Below are 21,550 nucleotides of genomic sequence, written 5' to 3'. Positions count from 1 at the left end.
TTACTCATTCCTTCTATGCGCCATCCCAGCTAAAGAGTCACATTAGGTCATTAACTAACGTTTTCATAGGAACGTTCCCGTGATGTTCAAGGAATGTTTCCAAGTGTCACGCTCTGGCTCCGGGACTGTTGTTTTGAGCCAGGGTGTGTTCGTTTTGTTGTGTTTTGGTTGGGTTGTCTATGTGGGTGGTTTTCCTTGTTTGTATTAAATGACTCCCAATCGGAGGTAACGAGTGTCAGCTGTCGGCTCGTTATCTCTGATTGGGAGCCATATTTAAACTGTGTGTTTTCACCTTGTGTTTGTTGGTTTTTGTTCCATGTTCAGTCTTTGTCACTGTGGACTTCACTATCGTCATTTGTTTTGTTGTTTTCGTGGTTGCTTTAATTTAATAAAGTCAACATGTTCGCTAAACACGCTGCGCCTTGGTCCGCTTCCTTAGACGATCGTGACAAAAAAAACCACCGTAAAAGGACCAAGCAGCGTGTCCAGGAGCAAGACAGCTGGACATGGGAGGAAGCGCCGGGTAAGGAGATCGAGAGGCTGGCGATGGCCCAGGTGGGCAAATCGTGGTCCTGGGAGGACATGCTCGGGGGCAAGGGACCTTGGGGAAGGATCAAGGCCCTGGCAAGAGAGGAGCAACGGCGTCAGCAGGGCCATCGTCGGATGGAAGAGAGGCAACCCCCAAAAAAATTTGGGGGGGGGCACATGGCTTGGGCGGCTGGGCAGCAGGCGGCTGCTACAGGACGTTTTGGAGAGGTGGTCACCGGGTGTTGGGAGGCAGAAGGCAGGTTGGCGAGGCCTGGAGGTAGAGCGGAACCAACTTCCCGTACTCAGGCATGGCAGCATGAGACGGGGCAGGTTCCGCGGTATGCGGAGCAGCGTACTGTGCCACGAGTGGTCCGGCACAGTCCTGTACGTCCTGTGCAAGCACCCCGCACGTGTCGTGCGAAGGGGGGGATGCAGCCAGGACGGAGTGTGCCGGATCTACGCAAGAGGGCTCCAGTGCCTCTCCGCGGTCCCGGATATCCTGCTCCCGTATCGCGTGCTGTCATGTCGGTACGGGTTCACAGCCCTGTACGTCCTGTGCGGATGCCTCACGCAGAGTGTGTGAGGGTAGGCATCCAGCCAGGACGGGTGGTGGCCGCTCTTCGCTCCAGGTCTCCTATCCGTCTCCACAGTCCAGTGAGGCCTGTTCCTGCTCCACGCACCAAGCCTACGGGGTGCGTCGCCAACCCAGCCCGGCCTGTTCCTGCTCCACGTACGAAGCCTACGGTGTGCGTCGTCAGCCCAGCCCGGCCTGTTCCTGCTCCACGCACCAAGCCTACGGGGTGCGTCGCCAGCCCAGCCCGGCCTGTTCCTGCTCCACGTACGAAGCCTACGGTGTGCGTCGCCAGCCCGGCTCGTCCCGTTCCTGCTCCCCGCACCAAGTCAGGGGTGCGCTTCGACAGCCCGGCTCGGTCCGCTCCTGCTCCCCACACCAAGCCAGTGGGGTGCGGCGTCAGTCCGGCACGGCCCGTGCCTGTTCTCCGCACCAAGTCTGTGGTGCGTTTCGTCAGCCCTGTCCGGCCCGTTCCTGCTCTCCGCACCAAGTCTGTGGTGCGCGTCGCCAGCCCAGTTCGGCCCATCCAAGCTCCCCGCACCAGGTCAGTGGTGCGCGTCGTCAGCCCGGTCCGGCCCGTTCCTCGTCCACGCATCAGGCCAGGGGCGCGTGTCGTCGGTCCGGCTCCGGCCAGCGGGGCTGGACAGGACCAGGGGTACTTTGGGGGGTTGGAGAGGAGGTGGGGATCAAGGACGGAGCCAGAGCCACCGCCAAGGAGGTGTGCCCACCCAGCCCTCCCTTGTTTAGCCCGTATTGAGGCGCGGTCGCAGTCCGCGCCTTTAGGGGTGGGTACTGTCACGCTCTGGCTCCGGGACTCTGTATAGTGAGCCAGGGTGTGTTCATTATTTGGGTGTATTTCTATGTTTGTATTTCTGTTGGGTGCATTTCTATGTTTGGTCAGTGACTCCCAATCGGAGGTAACGAGTGTCAGCTGTCGGCTCGTTATCTCTGATTGGGAGCCATATTTAATCTGTATGGTTTCCTGTGGGTGTGGTGGGTTTTTGTTCGTGTGTGGTTGTGTATTGACCGTCGACTGTCACGTCGTTGTTTTGTTGTTTTGATCGGGTGATCATTCAAATAAATATTATGTTCACATTCAACGCTGCGCCTTGGTCCTCCTCCTCTATGTATGACGATCGGGACAGAAAAACCCACCAAGATGGGACCAAGCAGCGTGTCCCGGAGCCATCGCCAGGGAGATCCCTCACAGATCTCCTTCGCCTCCTGGACTGGGTCAAGCCGAGGGAGGAAGACAAGGGCTTGACGTTATGGCAGAAGGGCGAGAAGCTGGCGAGGGATATGGAGAAGTGGTCCACGGGTAGGAGAGACGCCCCGAAAATTTTTAGGGGGGGGCTCACGACGGCGGACCAGCAGGAGGCCGCGATAGAGCGGTCCAGTGGGTTGCCGGAGAAGGCCGCCGGGTTACGGGGGCCACTGGTAGAAGAGGGGATGGAAGGTGTGGAGGCACGGCGAGAGGTACTGGCGTGTGTTGCCAGTCCGGTCCGGCCCGTTCCAGAGCCCGGTGTAGAACCAGTGGTGTGTGTCCCCAGTACGGTCCGGTCTATTCCTGCTCCCCGCATCGAACCTGCGGTGCGCGTCGCCAGCCCAGTCCGGCCCATTCCTGCTCCCCGCATCAAGTCTGTGGTGCGTCTCGTCAGCCCGGCTCTGCCCGTTCCTGCTCCCCGCACCAGGTCGGGGGTACGCATCGCCAGCCCGGTCCGGCCCATTCCTGCTCCCCGCGTCAAGTCTGTGGTGCGTCTCGTCAGCCCGGCTCTGCCCGTTCCTGCTCTCCGCGCCAAGTCTGTGGTGCGCGTCGCCAGCCCTGTCCGGCCCGTTTCTGCTCTCCGCACCAAGTCTGTGGTGCGCGTCGCCAGCCCAGTCCGGCCCATCCAAGCTCCCCGCACCAGGTCAGTGGTGCGCGTCGTCAGCCCGGTCCGGCTCAGTCCTGCTCCCCGCACCAGGTCAGTGGTGCGCGTCGTCAGCCTGGTCCAGCCCGTTCCTGCTACTCGCACCAAACCAGGGATGCGAGTCGTCAGCCTGGTCCAGCTCGTTCCTCCTACACGCACCAAGCCAGGGGCGCGTGTCGTCAGTCCGGCTCCGACCAGCGGGGCTAGACAGGACCAGGGGTACTTTGGGGGGTTGAAGAGGAGGTGGGGATCAGGGCCGGAGCCAGAACCACCGCCGAGGAGGTATGCCCACCCAGCCCTCCCTTGTTTAGCCTTATTGAGGCGCGGTCGCAGTCCGCGCCTTTAGGGGGGGGTACTGTCACGCTCTGGCTCCGGGACTGTTGTTTTGAGCCAGGGTGTGTTCGTTTTGTTGTGTTTTGGTTGGGTTGTCTATGTGGGTGGTTTTCCTTGTTTGTATTAAATGACTCCCAATCGGAGGTAACGAGTGTCAGCTGTCGGCTCGTTATCTCTGATTGGGAGCCATATTTAAACTGTGTGTTTTCACCTTGTGTTTGTGGGTTTTTGTTCCATGTTCAGTCTTTGTCACTGTGGACTTCACTATCGTCATTTGTTTTGTTGTTTTCGTGGTTGCTTTAATTTAATAAAGTCAACATGTTCGCTAAACACGCTGCGCCTTGGTCCGCTTCCTTAGACGATCGTGACACCAAGATACCATTCCCTTAATGTAAAATACAACTTACCCAGAACGAGGTTAAGATGTTCTCAGAACTTAAGATATTCATGTTCTAGAACGTTGCAAGAACATTCATGCCCTTACGAAAAAAGATTGCAGTCAGAGTGCAGTATAATTGCAGTACACTGCAGTGTAACTGTAGTTAGAGTGCCGTATAACTGCAGTTCAAGTGCAGAACACTGCAGTTATTCTGCAATTACTGCGTCCAAAATACCACAGTTGACTTAAGTTACTGCACTTTTACTGCAGTTTCAAAAATGCTATCTTTTTTTGTAAGGATGTGTCCAGTTTTCTGTGCATTAGGAGAATATTCCATCAATGTCCCACCAAACATACACAGAACATGGTTGCCATGTTCTCAGAATATAAGATATTAATGTTCTAGACATGTTTCATGGGAATAATGCAAGAACATTTATGTGTCTCACGTCACCCCGCTCCTCCGCACACTCCACTGGCTTCCAGTTGAAGCTCGCATCTGCTACAAGACCATGGTGCTTGCCTACGGAGCTGTGAGGGGAACGGCACCTCCGTACCTTCAGGCTCTGATCAGTCCCTACACCCAAACGAGGGCATTGCGTTCATCCACCTCTGGCCTGCTGGCTCCCATACCTCTGCGGAAGCATAGTTCCCGCTCAGCCCAGTCAAAACTGTTCGCTGCTCTGGCACCCCAATGGTGGAACAAGCTCCCTCACGACGCCAGGACAGCGGAGTCACTCACCACATTCCGGAGACATTTGAAACCCCACCTCTTTAAGGAATACCTAGGATAGGATAAAGTAATCCTTCTACCCCCCCCCCCCCCCGTACCCCAACCCACCCCCCCCCCCCCCCCAAAAAAAAAATATATATGTATATATTTAAAAAATATAAAATAAAAATACGAAAAAAAAACATTGTAAAGTGGTTGTCACACTGGCTATAAGGTGAATGCACCAATTTGTAAGTCGCTCTGGATAAGAGCGTCTGCTAAATGACGTAAATGTAAATGTATGTAAATGTGTCAAAAAAACAAAAACATTACTGAGCCAATCAAGCGAACCACTGATAGCTCTTTGTCTGTTGGCAAAGTTAGGGATACTCACACACACAGTGCTTTCAACTTTGGCATACATGATTTCTGTAGATTGTGCATGTTCAGTTACAATAATTATTATTCATCATGGCCTCACCTGGGATTTGAACTCACAACCACTTGGTTCACAATACTCTGATCTTCCTGCTATGCCACCAGGTCCTGTTAAACTGACCCCCTCTGGTGGCATTTTCAAAAAAAAGAAATTTCTAAACGACACATAATATTATATACTACCCTCATAAAGTATATTTTGGTTTCAAAACTATAAGTCCTACAAACACATGCTGTTAGAAAGGTAAGAACTGTGGGATTCAGATAAAGGTGTCAGAAACAATGTGACTACTACAGAGCCCGAGATACAGCAGAACCCCAATTGTCCCCATGTTGGGGAATAAGAAATTTGAATGTCTAGTTTTGAGATAAAATATGTCACCAATTACTGTTCCAAAAGGAATGTTAATTAAAAAAAAAAATTACCTAATGGTGGCGCTCTAAACATGCGCAAATTCCTATTGGAACACAGCCATTTTAATAGTGCAGGCATGTGCAATGTGCCATACCTTCATTTTTTGTCTTACAGGAATGATATACATATGATGAGAAAGCTGAAGTCTCTACCTATCCTCTGTCTGATTCCCAGTTCGTCCCCTAGAGAGCAGTAGGAGATCACATTACTTTTCTTGGCCACTTGAAATCAGTTGCGTGTGGTTTGGGTAGTGAGTCACCATGCCACAATGGCTGAATGGATTTTCAACCCCCCAAATTCACCGGGCCCTGTACTGGGCCCAACTGTATATACATATATATATAATATATATTACCTTATGAGTAACGGAATAATATAACAAATTACTGTCTTCAAATCTTGTAACATTATTACAGTTACTTTTTCAAATAACCAGTATATTACTTTCAGATGCATATCTCTACTGGTGTGTTATATATCTTTTTTAAAGCCTTGTCTCATGCTAATGGAATTCATGCTGTAGGCTAACTCGTTTCCAATAGGCTATCTTAAAGCTGAAAATCTAAAAAAGATGCAACTGTGTTCTTACCCGGCTTAACCTTTTCCTAGTGGAAATGCTCCAATTATTTTGAGTTAATCGAGGAGAAGAGAACAACATTTTAGTCAAATGCAAACTCTGCAAAGGCAGCATTGATCTCTTCGTCCAGAAACACCACATCAAACCTGAAAAAGCATTTGGAGGTTGTGCACAAAGGCACAAAGCTGGTAGCGAAAGTTCCAGAAATGCATGAAAGAGAAATCTATATAAATTATGGTAATAAACAAAGATGCATAAATAATATTTCCAAGTTTTCTAATGAAATGTACATATAGACAATCAACACGGCAAGAATGTGATAGCAGGGAGACTCCCCTAGCAGGTTTCAAACCCAGGCCACCAGCATCAATGGCAAACACCCTAACCACTGTCCCAATAAGGTCTATTTCTAGGGCATGTGCTTATTGGGCCAGTATTGTTAGGCCCTATCCAGAAGAAACCTTAACCCCTCCTCCCTAGGCACTTGTGTAGATTTGAAACAACTTGATAGGTGTAAGCAATAGGGTGTCACGCCCTGACTCAGGGGACGCTTATATGTTGAGTCAGGGTGTGTATATTCCTTGTTGTGCTTTTTCTATGTTGTATTCTAGTATGTATAGATCTATGTTGGCCGGTGTGGTTCCCAATCAGAGGCAGCTGTCGCTCGTTGTCTCTGATTGCGGATCATATTTAGGCAGCCTATTGGCACTGTGTAGTTGTGGGATCTTGTTCCGTGTAAGGTATGTTGTGTGGTCTACCTTGGACTTCACGTTTCGTTTTGGTTGTTGTTTTGTTGTGGTGTTGAAAGGATGGGGTTAAGGCAGCAGTGGAGGTAGGCCAGGCTCCTGGTGATGGTGAGGGTGGTGAGGATGACCTTCTCCACCTCACACTCCCTCTGCTGGAACAGGGCAGGGCCACGTTGTAGGGCAGGTGGCACACAATGAAGAGCACCACCACGGCTAGGACCACACACACTGCCTTATGTGAGAGAAGATAGAGAAAGATCAACTTTAATTGACCCTATAAGAAACATTGATTGTATTCTTAGAATTAAACACTCTAATTCTATGGCTGGAACTTTAGTGGCTACTGGAACCTTCTGGGTGCTGTGGGCCCTCAGCAGGGTCCAGACGATGCTGGCATAGCAGAGGACCATGACCAGGAGGGGCAGGAAGAACCCCACACCTTCATCAGCCGGGCGGTTTCGTTACTTTCAAACTGCGCCTGGCACACAGCTATAGTCTCTACCAGTCTGTTGGTCACCTCAACCTGCTCGTTATAGATGACTGTGGGGATGGACAGGGCTACGGCCAGAGCCCAGATGGCTGTGCAGATGAGGCGGCTGTAGATCAGGGTCCGGGAGCGGAGGCCGAAAGAGCGCCTGGCCTGGACGATGGAGATGTAGCGGTCTCCACTGATGCATGCCAGCAGAAGCATGCCACTGTACAGGTTGATGCTGTAGGCTCCTCGTAGGGCCTTAGAAAATGAAGAACACATTCTTATAATTCCATGCAATGAGGAAATCTGCATCTGACTTCACTGTAACATGAATGACCTTGAAATATCAGGAGCTTTATTAGGAACTGCATCAGGAACTGTCCAAACCCGTACCTTGCAGACCGCTGAGCCCATGCTCCAGTCATGCTGCTCGTTGTAGATGATGAGCGGCAGGGCCACTATGAACAGCAGATCTGCCACCGCCACGTTCAGAAGGTACACGTCCGTCATGGTTCTTGTAGAAGGCATATTGTAGAAGGCATATGTGACAATCACCAACGCATTGCCACAGAGACCGAATACGCAGATGAAGGAATGGACGTAGGTCTGAATGACTATCTCCATATCACGGTTGAGATTCACTTTACAGATATATTCTGTTTCGTTATCATCAGGATAATATTTAGTGCAGTCTTCTGGGCCATAATAATCATCATAATGACATTCGTCTGTGTACGTCTCATTCTGCGCCTCCATGTTTATCACCAGTGGAGAATAAAAACAATATTTCTGCTAAAAGTAGTAGGCCTTCTATCATGATTTAGTCATTGAATGACTCTTTCATGTTGTACAATCAAGTCCATGACAGAAGATATAAACATCACAGTACCTGTAGCTGCAATGTGACATTTCTTATTTTACACATACAGCAGTGAAGGTGTTCAACTGCAGAGTGCAAACCCTATTTACTGAGAAACAAACATGTCTGAGAGCTTGAGAACATCCGCTGTTTGTGAATGACCCCATTTTCTGTTATGACCGAGAGCACATCAAGGCATGTGTAGGTGTGTAACAACCCTATTTGTCTGATCTAAAGCCCTGATTAGATCCTGATCAGACCCAAGGCTAGAGATACTGAGACACATTGTACACTGATTCTCTGATGTGTTCCCACATCAACACTAACAATACAGATGAAGTAACTATACCTACAGTGGGGAAAAAAAGTATTTAGTCAGCCACCAATTGTGCAAGTTCTCCCACTTAAAAAGATGAGAGAGGCCTGTAATTTTCATCATGGGTACATGTCAAATATGACAGACAAATTGAGGAAAAAAATTCCAGAAAATCACATTGTAGGATTTCTAATGAATTATTTTCAAATTATGGTGGAAAATAAGTATTTGGTCACCTACAAACAAGCAAGATTTCTGGCTCTCACAGATCTGTAACTTCTTCTTTAAGGGGCTCCTCTGTCCTCCACTCGTTACCTGTATTAATGGCACATGTTTGAACTTGTTATCAGTATAAAAGACACCTGTCCACAACCTCAAATAGTCACACTCCAAACACCACTATGGCCAAGACCAAAGAGCTGTCAAAGGACAACAGAAACAAAATTGTAGACCTGCACCAGGCTGGGAAGACTGAATCTGCAATAGGTAAGCAGCTTGGTTTGAAGAAATCAACTGTGGGAGCAATTATTAGGAAATGGAAGACATACAAGACCACTGATAATCTCCCTCGATCTGGGGCTCCACGCAAGATCTCACCCCGTGGGGTCAAAATTATCACAAGAACGGTGAGCAAGAATCCCAGAACCACACGGGGGGACCTAGTGAATGACCTGCAGAGAGCTGGGACCAAAGAAACAAAGCCTACCATCAGTAACACACTATGCCGCCAGGGACTCAAATCCTGCAGTGCCAGACGTGTCCCCCTACTTAAGCCAGTACATGTCCAGGCCCGTCTGAAGTTTGCTAGAGTGCATTTGGATGATCCAGAAGAGGATTGGGAGAATGTTATATGGTCAGATGAAACCAAAATAGAACTTTTTGGTAAAAACTCAACTCGTCGTGTTTGGAGGACAAAGAATGCTGAGTTGCATCCAAAGAACACCATACCTACTGTGAAGCATGGGGGTGGAAACATCATGCTTTGGGGCTGTTTTTCTGCAAAGGGACCAGGACGACTGATCCGTGTAAAGGAAATAATTAATGGGGCCATGTATCGTGAGATTTTGAGTGAAAACCTCCTTCCATCAGCAAGGGCATTGAAGATGAAACGTGGCTGGGTCTTTCAGCATGACAATGATCCCAAACACACCGCCCGGGCAACGAAGGAGTGGCTTCGTAAGAAGCATTTCAAGGTCCTGGAGTGGCCTAGCCAGTCTCCAGATCTCAACCCCATAGAAAATCTTTGGAGGGAGTTGAAAGTCTGTGTTGCCCAGCGACAGCCCCAAAACATCACTGCTTTAGAGGAGATCTGCATGGAGGAATGGGCCAAAATACCAGCAACAGTGTGTGAAAACCTTGTGAAGACTTACAGAAAACGTTTGACCTGTGTCATTGCCAACAAAGGGTATATAACAAAGTATTGAGAAACTTTTGTTATTGACCAAATACTTATTTTCCACCATAATTTGCAAATAAATTCATTAAAAATCCTACAATGTGATTTTCTGGATTTTTTTCCCTCATTTTGTCTGTCATAGTTCACGTGTACCTATGATGAAAATTACAGGCCTCTCTCATCTTTTTAAGTGGGAGAACTTGCACAATTGGTGGCTGACTAAATACTTTTTTTCCCCACTGTACATGTACATATTACCTCAATTACCTCGACCAACCGGTGCCCCCGCACATTGACTCTGTACCGGTACCCCCTGTATATAGCCTCGCTACTGTTATTTTTACTGTTATTTTACTGCTTTCATTTTTTTATCTATTGTTTACTTAACACTTATTTTTCTTAAAACTGCATTGTTGGTTAAGGGCTTGTAAGTAACCATTTCACTGTAAGGTCTACACCTGTTGTATTTGGCGCATGTGACAAATACAATTTGATTTGATTTGATTTGAGAACAAGATTCATGATGAAAACCGCTAACCTGCCGGAAATGTTAGTGAATGCTTATTTGTATTTGTGTGTACATGTACAGTATAACAGGCTACAAGGACAGTGGCCAGACATGTTGGTCTCTAAGCTGAATATGTTCTTCGTCTATACCTTTCCCTATCTGGCCACCTTCCTCTCTGATGCAGTGTTCTACCTCAGTCCCATGTACAAGAAAAGGAAAGCAATGCTTTATTCCAAATAGAGAAAACCTGCATTAAGCTGGAGTGACAGTAGAAAAAGTGTATGGCTTTGTATAATGTGCAATATTTGTACGTCACACTTTTCACTTACACTTTTCACTTACAATGCTCTGGAAGTGTACTCACACTCCTCCCCACCAGCAATAGATAAGAATAATAGAGGTTTGGGAGGTAATCTAGTGGATTCTATATCATGTTACTGTGTCTTGCTGCTGCTTGCTTCACTCCTTAGCACAATCAGAATACAGAGCCTATGTGGTTGGTTTATGCAAGAAGCTGTATGCAATGTATATAGCAGCTTTTATGTATCATGCTTTACACTTTAAACATTATTTTGTGTTTTTCTCTCAGTTTTTTTTGTTGCTATAATACTTTGAACACTACACAATGCTTTATGCAATAAACTTAAAGAATTCAACCTCAATTCTGAGTACATTATCAGTACTGAATCCATAGGCTTTAGTATCCATAGGCTTTAGTATCCACATGCTTTAGTTTCCATAGGCTTTAGTTTCCATAGGCTTTAGTATCCATAGGCTTTAGTATCCATAGGCTTTAGTATCCACATGCTTTAGTTTCCATAGGCTTTAGTTTCCATAGGCTTTAGTATCCACATGCTTTAGTTTCCATAGGCTTTAGTATCCACATCCTTTAGTTTCCATAGGCTTTAGTATCCATAGGCTTTAGTTTCCATAGGCTTTAGTATCCACATGCTTTAGTTTCCATAGGCTTTAGTATCCACATGCTTTAGTATCCACAGGCTTTAGTATCCACAGGCTTTAGTATCCATAGGCTTTAGTTTCCATAGGCTTTAGTTTCCATAGGCTTTAGTTTCCATAGGCTTTAGTTTCCATAGGCTTTAGTTTCCATAGGCTTTAGTTTCCATAGGCTTTAGTTTCCATAGGCTTTAGTATCCATAGGCTTTAGTTTCCATAGGCTTTAGTATCCATAGGCTTTAGTATCCACATGCTTTAGTTTCCATAGGCTTTAGTATCCATAGGCTTTAGTTTCCATAGGCTTTAGTATCCACATGCTTTAGTTTCCATAGGCTTTAGTTTCCATAGGCTTTAGTTTCCATAGGCTTTAGTTTCCATAGGCTTTAGTATCCATAGGCTTTAGTTTCCATAGGCTTTAGTTTCCATAGGCTTTAGTTTCCATAGTCTTTAGTATCCATATGCGTAGTAACAGTTTCCCCGCTATTGGTGGATGTGTACCTTCCTCATGGTGCAGGAAACTGCAGTCTGTGTGAAGACCCTCAGTCTCTACAGTATATCTGTCTCTCTATGCTAAGGCCCTATTCCCACTACGATAGATGAAGGAGAGTCTGAGGAGTGGATTGGCGAAAGCGATTTTTACTTTATATCCTTGCCTTGCTTTACCTTTCGTTGTGGCTGTCAAGACAACATTCTTGGTCCGCAGCTCAAATTGACCGTAAATATCACAATAGCCAATAGACAGTAAGCACAAACTATTTAACAATCTAAGCAACTTTTCTTCTAAAACATATTACACTATTGAATAATTTTACCAAACCATATTACACTCTTGAATAATGCAACAATCCACAAGCATGTGTAGACAATGAATGGGTTTATTTTCTCATCCATACACATTAAATGAGTTGACAATACACAGCTAACTTCTGCAAGTTAGCTAGAAAGATAGCTAAGTAACAACATGATTCATGATCCAGTAATGTTAGCGTGGTAATAATGAACATTTACCCCTCCCATAGCTATGAATATAAAAGTACAGAAACATTATCATACAGTGTTATTTATATTATAATATAGGCTACACAGCCAGCTAACGTTAGCTAGCTAAGCAAAATAATTTCTGCATCCTCCTCACATCAACGTGCTGGCTGTTAGCTGACGTTTAGCTGAACCATAGCTAGATAGGAGCTCTTACACTAGTTAGCGTATAACATTTATCGTAGAACAAACCAGGCTTAATTTGATCAATATCATGGAAGTCATTATATGAGAAAAAAATCATATTTGGTAAAAGCTTAGTCCCCTCCTGTATTCCCTGTTCACCCACGACTGCGTGGCCGGGCATGACTCCAACACCATCATTAAGTTTGCTGACGACACAACAGTGGTTGGGCTGATCACCGACGACAATGAGACAGCCTATAGGGAAGAGATCAGTGACCTGGTAGTGTGGTGCCAGGACAGCAACCTCTCCCTCAATGTCAGCAAGACAAAGAAGCTTATCGTGGACTACAGGAAACGGACAGCTGAGCATGCCCCCATCCACATCGACAGGGCTATAGTGGAGCAGGTCGAGAGCCTCAAGTTCCTCGTGTCCACGTCACTAAGGAATTATTATAGTTCACACACACCAACACAGTCGAGAAGAAGGCATGACAATGCCTCTTCCCCCTCAGGAGGTTGTTGGGGACTCGGCAGAGGCTACAAAGGAATTATCATGGTCCAAACACCAACACAGTCGTGAAGAAGGCTGAAAATATTTGGCATGGGCCCTCAGATCCTCAAAAGGTTATACAGCTGCACCATTGAGAGCATCTTGACTGGGTGCATCACAGCTTGGTATGGCAACTGCTTGGCATCCGACCGCACAGTAAGTGGTACCGATGCACCAAATCTTGAATCAAAAGGACTCTGAACAGCTTCTACCCCCAGGCCATAAGACTGCTAAATAGTTAGTTAAATAGTTAACCAAATAGCTACCCGGACTATCTGCATTTACCCTTTTAGCACTAATTCTTCTGACTCGCTACTGCTACTGTTTATATATCCTGTTGCCTAGTCACTTTATCCCTACCTATGTGTACATATCTACCTCAATTACATCGTACCCCTGCACATAGACTTGGTACTGGTACCTCGTGTATATAGCCAAGTCTTCGTTACTTATTGTGTATTTATTCCTCGTGTTATTATTTTTCGATTATTTCTAAATGTTTCGCTCTGCATTGGGCCCGTAAGTAAGCATTTCATTGTTAGTCTACACCTGTTGTTTACCATGCAGGTGACAAATATTTGATTTGGAGTTGCTTCAAAATGTTGCTCAACTATTACATTTTTTTATGTAAGACTATTGGTTCAACGAGACAACTGTTTACACTGCCCTGCTTAGAGTGGGGCAACTGTCAGGCGAGTGTCGTGTGCTACGTCCGGATGTAGCGGTCGAGAAGCGACAAGGTCGCAAGTTCAGTAATATGTGTAGCCGAGGGTATTTTTGCAAAAAGTGTAGTAAGTGTGAAGACCCTCTAATTCTTGTAAATCATCATAAGGAGTTATGTGAAAAATGTACCTTTGTGTTCAAGGGGGCCCTAACAACACATCCCGTATCCACTGTGTGTTGAGTTGAGTTGGTCACTTATAAACATACAGTTTATAGTGCATATGATAGTACACCGTGATAGAATCTATAATACACCATATGATATCACTGATTGTCATGAGAACCTGAAATCAGTCAAAAATGTATGTATCGTGAGCAGCCTAAGCATGCTGTGACTGTCTATATGATTGGATTTTGTTGAAGTGTGTCATCATTAGGATTTATTAGATGTTTAAGAACATTACAGGTGTCTTCTGTGACACAAATACTATAGACCTTCTCCTATTATGCATTAATTCCAATTATAACGCAGTTGTACAACTGTTTTATCATCTCCACTTTTAGCTTCTCTTCCTCCACTCTATCTATGCCTATTGACTCTGATCAACACGAACACTTTAATGTGGAAACTTAGTCTGAAATGGTTTTATTTTCTCTTACCCTCCTCTAATTTTGCTCAAACCAAAACTATATTTGTTGCTGAAAAGTGTCTTACCTGAAAAGCTAATACATATAATAAAAAACAGGATGTTAAGAAAATAAAGAGGAAAGTCTTAATGTGTCTTGTAGTGATTATGGGCACAGGGAAGGGAAAGTACTATGCTTGCTTTTGTAAATACAGTATACTGTATTCCAAGGCTTCAGGGGAGAGTGGGATAAGATGAACCATCTTTTAGATTCAGCATCACTCCATCAAGGGAAATATAGTATTATTTCTAACAAAGATATCTACATATATTTCAGGATGTTGTGTATCCCTGGAAATAATCTGAAATCATGTGAACATTAAAGTTTGGAAAACATAGCTTATCCAAAAAAAGTGTTCTCTTGACACAACTTACCCAGGGTATGGGGTGAGTTGAGCCTCGGGACAGGATCAGTTAAGCCACCTACACATTTCTGTACTGAATGAAATATTACCGCTACCTTTTAAAAACCATCTATCTTTATTTCCTAAACACAATTCAACACAATCACAATCGCTCTTTTGTCTTTTAATCATTTAAATAATATTTTAGTACAGGCTTAACGCCTAACAAACATTTTGTACCTTTTTAAACACTTTTCACATAGGCCAGGCGCTGTTCTTATCTCATATCCCAGTGATAATGCCTTCCATTACGCCTGGGAAGAAAACACTTTGCTCAACTTGCCCTTGGCTCCACTTAACTCAAGGCAAACATTTTGAGAATATAAGCCCACACAGCTACAAGGATACATTTCATGCTAGGTTTAGGACATCATATTTAAGCTTATAGAGACTGATCTGACATCTGATGCACAGTATAGAACAATCTTAAAATGATCTACTTTGGTTTAAATACAAACATCATGAAACCGATAACACAATAAATTCATTTGACTTGGTGAAAATACATTTTTGGGACCTACAGTGGTTTCTCAATTAAAAGTTTTGAGCTTATGCCTCCACACTTTGTGTGGTAGGCGGTGTCAGATTGTGGTAAAATGCATCATTGCTCCACACTATCACAAGGGAGAGTTAGAATGCTGATTATGCTTTTGGTATCGCTTTTGGTTTCCCTCCCTCGAAAAACAGACAGAAAGAATTCTAAGATTACAAACTGGCGTTATTTACCATGGTGTGGAACGACCGATAGCCCCTCTATATAAAGTGAGTTTCGGACGGAAAAGCAAGGATACGGACGGAAAAAGGTTGCCAATACTTTCAAGACCTGAGCTATTTAATTGATTTGTTTTGTTTATGAAATGTACTAGTTTCTTTAGGCAATGTAATATATTTGTTTAGGCTTGGCCTATTTAGTAGGCTATTTTGCAGCATAAAGTTAATCTGCTCATGTTGTGTGGGTTTATGTTCAATTATTTGTGACATTGTGGTTACAATGAAGAATGTAAATGAAAGAAATCAAATAAATCCTATTCATAATTAATCATCAGATTTGTGTTTGGAGCTGTCATTTTTCCAATATATATACAGTTCCAGTCAAAAGTTTGGACACACCTACTCATTCCAGGGTTTTCTTTATTTTTACTATTATCTATATTGTAAAACTATGAAATACAGTACGAGTCAAAAGTTTGGACACACCTACTCAATCCAGGGTTTTTCTTAATTTTTAACTATTTTCTACATTGTAGAATAATAGTGAAGACATCAAAACAATGAAATAACAGATATGGAATCATGTAGAAACCAAAAAAGTGTTAAACACATCAAAATATATTTTCCTTGTCACTTCTTCAAAGTAGCCACCCTTTGCCTTGATGACAGCTTTGCATACTCTTGGCATTCTCTCAACCAGATTCATGAGCTAGTCACCTGGAATGCATTTTAATTAACACGTGTGCCTTGTTAAAAGTTAATTTGTGGAATTTATTTCCTTCTTAATGTGTTTGAGCCAATCAGTTGTGCTGTGACAAGGAAGGAGTGGTATACAGAAGATGGCCATATTTGGTAAAAGACAAAGTCCATATTATGGCAAGAACCGCTAAAATAACCAAAGAGTCAGTCAATATGGAACATTTCAAGAACTTTGAAAGTTTCTTCAAGTGCAGTCGCAAAAACCATAAAGCGCTATGATGAAACTGGCTCTCATGAGGACCGCCACAGGGAAGGAAGACCCAGAGTTACCTCTGCTGCAGGTGAAGCTGGTTGAGAGAATACCAAGAGTGTGCAGAGCTGTCATCAAGGTAAAGGGTGAAATATATTTAGATTTGTTTAAACCTTTTTTGGTTACTACATGATTCAATATGTGTTATTTCATAGTTTTGATGTCTTTTCCACAATGTAGAAAATAGTAAAAATAAAGAAAAACCCTTGAATGAGTAGTTGTGTCCAAACATTTGACTGGTACTGTATATATTTATAACAATACAAACCATACACATACAAACAACAACATCACACAAGCATCAACTATATCACACCTGCTCAGACCCACATGCTCACACCCCCATCTCCAGCTCCTGTATCACTCTCCACCATATGGCCACAAACTGCACCATTTTGTTTCTCTCCATTGCTCACACACTTTCAACATTTAGATAGTAAAGCATTTGACCTTTCTATTGTGTTAATGATAACTGTAACTTCCTTACCACTTTTTCCATGTGGTTTCTTCCTTCACAGACTCCATGAAATGATGACCTCTTCCTAAATATTTGGTCAAATTCTTAATTTTGTGTATGGTTTCCTGGAAACAAGGGTGGCTCAACTTACCCCTTTAGCTCAACTTACCCCACTCTCCCCTACTGACTTGTGGGTCAGGGGTAAATTTGGGATTCAGCAATATTTCACCCAATAAGATCACACCCTGCTTCGTAGTAAGCACCTGTTTGGTCTTTCTGTTGGAAAGCTCCCCTTTGGCACCAAATTACTTTTACTGAAAGTCTGGTTTATGCAAAACATCCCATGGAACTAGTGAATGCTTATTTGTATGTTAGAATTTTTTAAAGAGAGATGAGATCTATCACAGACAAATACATTTCATTTAAAGACACATAGCATCATTGCATTCTATTAGATTGCATTCAGTTAATCTTTATTCTATTGTTTTTATGTTTGAGTCATTCTTGGCTATATTTGGACAAATAGCAGTATCATGCTATGAAACAAATTGGCATTGTTAAGCACAGAGGAATAATTCAATAGTTTTGTAAATACACATTGGACATTAGAGCAATTTCAATACATAATGATCATTATTCAATATGACAAATACCATGTACTGTAGCTACAGCATCAAACAAACGCTCATACTGAATATAACAGTCACTACTGTAGTCCCTGACTAACCATGTTATCATCACCCATAGTAGTTGGAGGCAATCTCTACCTACTCCCATCTTCACATGGTGAACGAGGAGCCATTCTCGTTGTTGGATCCGTCAGTGGACCTGTGAGCTGGGATATAGAGGTCAGAGGTCATGCGTGAGGAGCGACCCGAGGGGTAGATGTACTTCCTGCCCAGGCACCACAGGTCCTCCAGGATCTTCCTGAAGTGGTTCCTGAACTTGACTCCGATGAAGGCGTACAGGATGGGGTTAAGGCAGCAGTGGAGGTAGGCCACGCTCCTGGTGATGGTGAGGGTGGTGAGGATGACCTTCTCCTTCTTACACTCCCTCTCCTTGAACAGCGCCACTGTGTGGTAGAGCAGGGCCACGTTGTAGGGCAGGTGGCACATGATGAAGACCACCACCACGGCTATGACCACACGCATTGCCTTAAGCGAGAGAAGATACAACAAGATAAACTTAATTGACCCTATAAGAAACATTGACTGTATTCTTAGAATTTAACATTCTAATTCTATGACTGGAACTTTGGTGGATACTGGAACCTTGTGCCTCTGGGTGCTGTGGGCCCTCAGCAGGGTCAAGATGATGCTGGCATAGCAGAGGACCATGACCAGGAGGGGCAGGAAGAACCCCATGGCCACCTGCAGGCTGGGTACCAACACCTTCATCAGCCGGGCGCTCTCGTTACTTTTGAACTGCTCCTGGCACACAGTTATAGTCTCTCCCAACCAGTTGGTCTCCTCAACCCGCTCGTTATAGATGACTGTGGGGATGGACAGGGCTACGGCCAGAGCCCAGATGGCTGTGCAGATGAGGCGGCTGTAGATCAGGGTCCGGGAGCGGAGGCCGAAGGAGCGCCTGGCCTGGACGATGGAGATGTAGCGGTCTCCACTGATGCACGCCAGCAGAAGCATGCCACTGTACAGGTTGATGCTGTAGGCTCCTCGCAGGGCCTTAGAAAATGAAGAACACATTCTTATAATTCCATGCAATGAGGAAATCTGCATCTGACTTCACTGTAACATGAACGACATTGAAACATCAGGAGCTTTATTAGGAACTGCATCAGGAACTGTCCAAACCCGTACCTTGCAGACCGCTGAGCCCATGCTCCAGTCATGCTGTTCATTGTAGATGATGAGCGGCAGGGCCACTATGAACAGCAGATCTGCCACCGCCACGTTCAGAAGGTACATGTCCGTCATGGTCTTGGCTTTCTTGTAGAAGGCATATGTGACAATCACCAACGCATTGCCACAGAGACCGAATGCACAGATGAAGGAATGGACGTAGGTCTGAATGACTATCTCCATATCACGGTTGAGATTCACTTTACAGATATATTCTATTTCGTTATCATCGGGATCATCATAATCATATCCGTCTGTGTACGTCTGCACCTCCATGTTTATCACCTGTGGAGAGAAAAAATGTCTTTCTGCAAAAAGTAGTAGGCCTGCTATCATGATTTAGTCATTGAATTACTCTTTCATGTTGTACAATCAAGTCCATGACAGAAGATATAAACATCACAGTAACTGTGAACCCTTACCTGTAGCTGCAATGTGACATTCCTTATTTTACACATACAGCAGTGAAGGTGTTCAACTGCAGAGTGCAAACCCTATTTACTGAGAAACAAACATGTCTGAGAACTTGAGAACATCCGCTGTTTGTGAATGACCCCATTTTCTGTTATGACCGAGAGCACATCAAGGCACGTGTAGGTGTGTAACAACGCTGTTTGTCTGATCTAAAGCCCTGATTAGATCCTGATCAGACCCAAGGCTAGAGATACTGAGACACATTGTACACGGCATCTCAAATTTGTTTCCAGGTCAACACTGATGTGACAAAAACAGGTCAACCTGTTGCCAGTGAAGCCTGCTTGTCGCATACATATGAGATAAGCACATTGAGAATCAGCTCAAACACGGTATTATCATGACTGTCATGACTTATGTTTGATAAGAAACATAACTGAAAAAACAAGGTGTGTAAAGCTGAACTGCACTATTTTATGCAAGTACTGTAGCTATTTATAAGGGATAATAGTACAATAGCTGTAGAGATGTACAGTGACATACTGTATGAGGAACATTCTGCTTACTGTGTGGTATTGTCGTGCCACCACTCAAATGTTACACTCATGCTATGTTAAAAGACACTTAATAAAAATATGCCATTTAGCAGACGCTTTCATCCAAAGCGACTTACAGTCATGCGTGCATACATTTTTGTGTATGGGTGGTCCCAGGGATCGAACCCACTACCCTGGCGTTACAAGCGCTGTGCTCTACCAGCTGAGCTACAGAGGACCACCCATACACAAAAATGTATGCACGCATGACTGTTATCTCATACACTTCCCTGTTTCACTCAATACATGTTTCTGTTTCATATTTAGCTTCCCCAAAACACTCTGTATCTCACTGACAGCCGTTTAAATGGTTTATGAATTAATTTCAAGATTCTCTGTGCTCAGTGTCACAATAGTGCTGGTCCACAGTGTGAAGACTTTAATCTCTCAATCATCTAGGAACGGTTACGAATAAATGTGCTCATAGTGCTCAATGATTTGCTCTTGCCTTGGAATGTAGTGTGACTAGTTGCAGATCCTCTTCAAATAATAATAATAATAATAATACATGAGACTTATACAGTATATTGCTTTACAGTTATAGAAACAAAACTAAAAACCGAGCTCAACACCAGACCAAGTCACTATTATTCGAGTCACAAGCAAGTCACAAGGTCCAAGTAGAACAGGTCAAGTCCAAGTCGTGCATTCTATTTACAGGCCTTGGTGATCCAATGGGGAAAGTGTCATATCATACAAAGTATACAAGTAGATTTACCAAATGTACAAAAGAAATAGCCTCTGTATCAGGAATAACCTGTCCTATCTGAACTGACACAGGTAGAGGGCAAGACTGCACAGCCTCCCCTTGAGAAACCACATTGAATCTGATAACAGGAGCTCAAACAGGTAGCCTACATACACTGAGTGTACAAAACATTAGGAACACCTTCCTAATATTTAGTTGCACCCCCTTTTGCCCTTAGAACAGCCTCAATTTTTCAGGGCATGGACTCTACAAGATGTCAAAAGCGTTCCACAGGGATGCTGGTCCATGTTGATTCCAATGCGTCCCACAGTTGTGTCAAGTTGGCTGGATGTCCTTTGGGTGGTGGACCATTCTTGATTCACACGGGAAACTGTTGTGTGTGAAAAACCCAGCAGCATTGCAGTTCTTGACACACTCAAACCGGTGCGCCTGGCACCTACTACCATACACTATTCAAAGGCACTTAAATCTATTGTCTTGCCCATTCACCACCCTCTGAATGGCACACACCCACAATCCATGTCTCAATTGTCTGCCTTAAGGCTTAAAAATCCTTCTTTAACCTGTCTCCTCCCCTTCATCTACACTGATTGAAGTGGATTTAACATCAATAAGGGATCGTAGCTTTCACGTGGATTCACTTGGTCAGTCTATGTCATGGAAAGCCAGCTTACGTTAGCCATCAAGCTAGAATTCATAACATATCATAAGTTTTGCAAATATGTAACATAATGTACGTTTTGCTAATATAATATGAATTGTAATTTGTAACATATCATACGAAATAGGTAATGGACATCCACAAATTAATACATACCATACGAAACGTAACATATAATACTAAATGGAGTGTCCTGGATTTACGTACAGAATAATACTAAATGCGCTGAGACCAGTTTGCAGGCTCAAGGAAGGGAAAGCCTGTGATGTGTCCTGTATGAGTGAGCGAGCAGGTGGTGTTCATGTGTGTGTGAAAATAACACTGTTTTGGTTCGTCAAAGGTTTTACAAGCCTCATTCATTACTAGACATTATTTCAGATGTGACTAAGAACCAGTTTATATCAAATACACTTCATAAGTTATTAGTACATACAGTGGGGGAAAAAAGTATTTAGTCAGCCACCAATTGTGCAAGTTCTCCCACTTAAAAAGATGAGAGAGGCCTGTAATTTTCATCATAGGTACACGTCAACTATGACAGACAAAATGAGAAAAA

General features: G+C 44.2%; 1 protein-coding gene and 1 pseudogene across 2 annotated transcripts; both read right to left on the bottom strand.

Annotated features, from left to right (window-relative positions):
• Window positions 1–6,626: 6,626 nt before the first annotated feature.
• LOC311102606 (C-C chemokine receptor type 6-like) lies at window positions 6,627–7,834 on the bottom strand (annotated as a pseudogene). The gene is made up of 3 exons: window positions 7,472–7,834; window positions 6,951–7,336; window positions 6,627–6,838 (listed from the first exon to the last, which is right to left on the bottom strand). The product of its transcript is annotated as a C-C chemokine receptor type 6-like (transcript).
• A 9,700-nt stretch (window positions 7,835–17,534) lies between these two features.
• LOC311102605 (C-C chemokine receptor type 6-like) lies at window positions 17,535–18,890 on the bottom strand (the record flags this gene model as incomplete). The annotated part of the gene is made up of 3 exons (XM_084143975.1): window positions 17,535–17,909; window positions 18,027–18,437; window positions 18,573–18,890. The coding sequence occupies 3 exons, from the start codon at window positions 18,888–18,890 to the stop codon at window positions 17,535–17,537; spliced, it is 1,104 nt and encodes a 367-aa protein (XP_084000101.1).
• Between the last annotated feature and the right edge of the window lie 2,660 nt (window positions 18,891–21,550).

This window comes from Coregonus lavaretus (assembly GCF_964263955.1).
Source record: "Coregonus lavaretus genome assembly, chromosome: 27".
In the NCBI taxonomy this organism is placed as follows: Eukaryota; Metazoa; Chordata; class Actinopteri; order Salmoniformes; family Salmonidae; genus Coregonus; species Coregonus lavaretus.
The sequence above is the reverse complement of the archived record's forward strand: the minus strand, read 5'-3'. Positions and strand labels throughout refer to the sequence as shown.